Genomic DNA, 646 nt, shown 5'->3' on the forward strand with positions numbered 1-646 from the left:
TATGAAACATCAGGGACCTCAATCTTCAGACAAAGATTCTAAAAATAGCACATGGAGGAATATCTTTTACCAAACATCAGGTTTTCCACTAAATCAGAGTACACATACTGGAGAGAAAACTTACAATTGTGAATATGGTGATGTTTCTAATCAGTCTTCAAATCTCACTCAACAGCAGAGTATTCAGAATCCGCAGAAAAGTTACAAGTGTAAGAAATGTGAGAAAGCCTTTACTAACTCATCCAGTGTAAGCAGACACAGGAAAATTCATTCAGGATGGAAACCTTTCAAATGTACAGACTGTGGCAACACCTCTAATCAGAATTCAGAGCCTAGTCAAGATCAGCAAATCCACACTGGCAAGAAACCTTATGAATGTAAAGAATGTGAAAAAGCATTTATGTCTTACTCAAACCTTAGTCGACATCAGCGAATTCACACTGGGGAGAAGCATTATAAATGTACAAAGTGTGGCAAAGCCTTCAATCAGAAGTCACCTCTTACTGAACACCAGAGGATTCATACTGGAGAGAAGCCTTATAAATGTAAAGAATGTAGAAAAGCCTTCAGTCGCAACTCAGCTCTTACTATCCACCAGCGAATTCATACTGGAGAGAAGCCTTATAAATGTAAGGATTGTGGCAAA

The 646-nt window shown here is 38.2% G+C and overlaps 1 protein-coding gene across 1 annotated transcript; it reads left to right on the top strand.

Moving 5' to 3' along the window:
• Positions 1–154: 154 nt before the first annotated feature.
• Positions 155–629, top strand: LOC120859844 (zinc finger protein 566-like; the record flags this gene model as incomplete). Its single annotated transcript, XM_040235782.1, has 1 exon — positions 155–629. A coding segment is annotated over one exon (475 nt), but the record flags the coding sequence as incomplete, so codon positions are not given.
• Positions 630–646: the final 17 nt, after the last annotated feature.

The sequence above is a fragment of the Oryx dammah genome, unplaced genomic scaffold (genome assembly GCF_014754425.2).
Source record: "Oryx dammah isolate SB20612 unplaced genomic scaffold, SCBI_Odam_1.1 HiC_scaffold_3522, whole genome shotgun sequence".
NCBI classification, from domain to species: Eukaryota; Metazoa; Chordata; class Mammalia; order Artiodactyla; family Bovidae; genus Oryx; species Oryx dammah.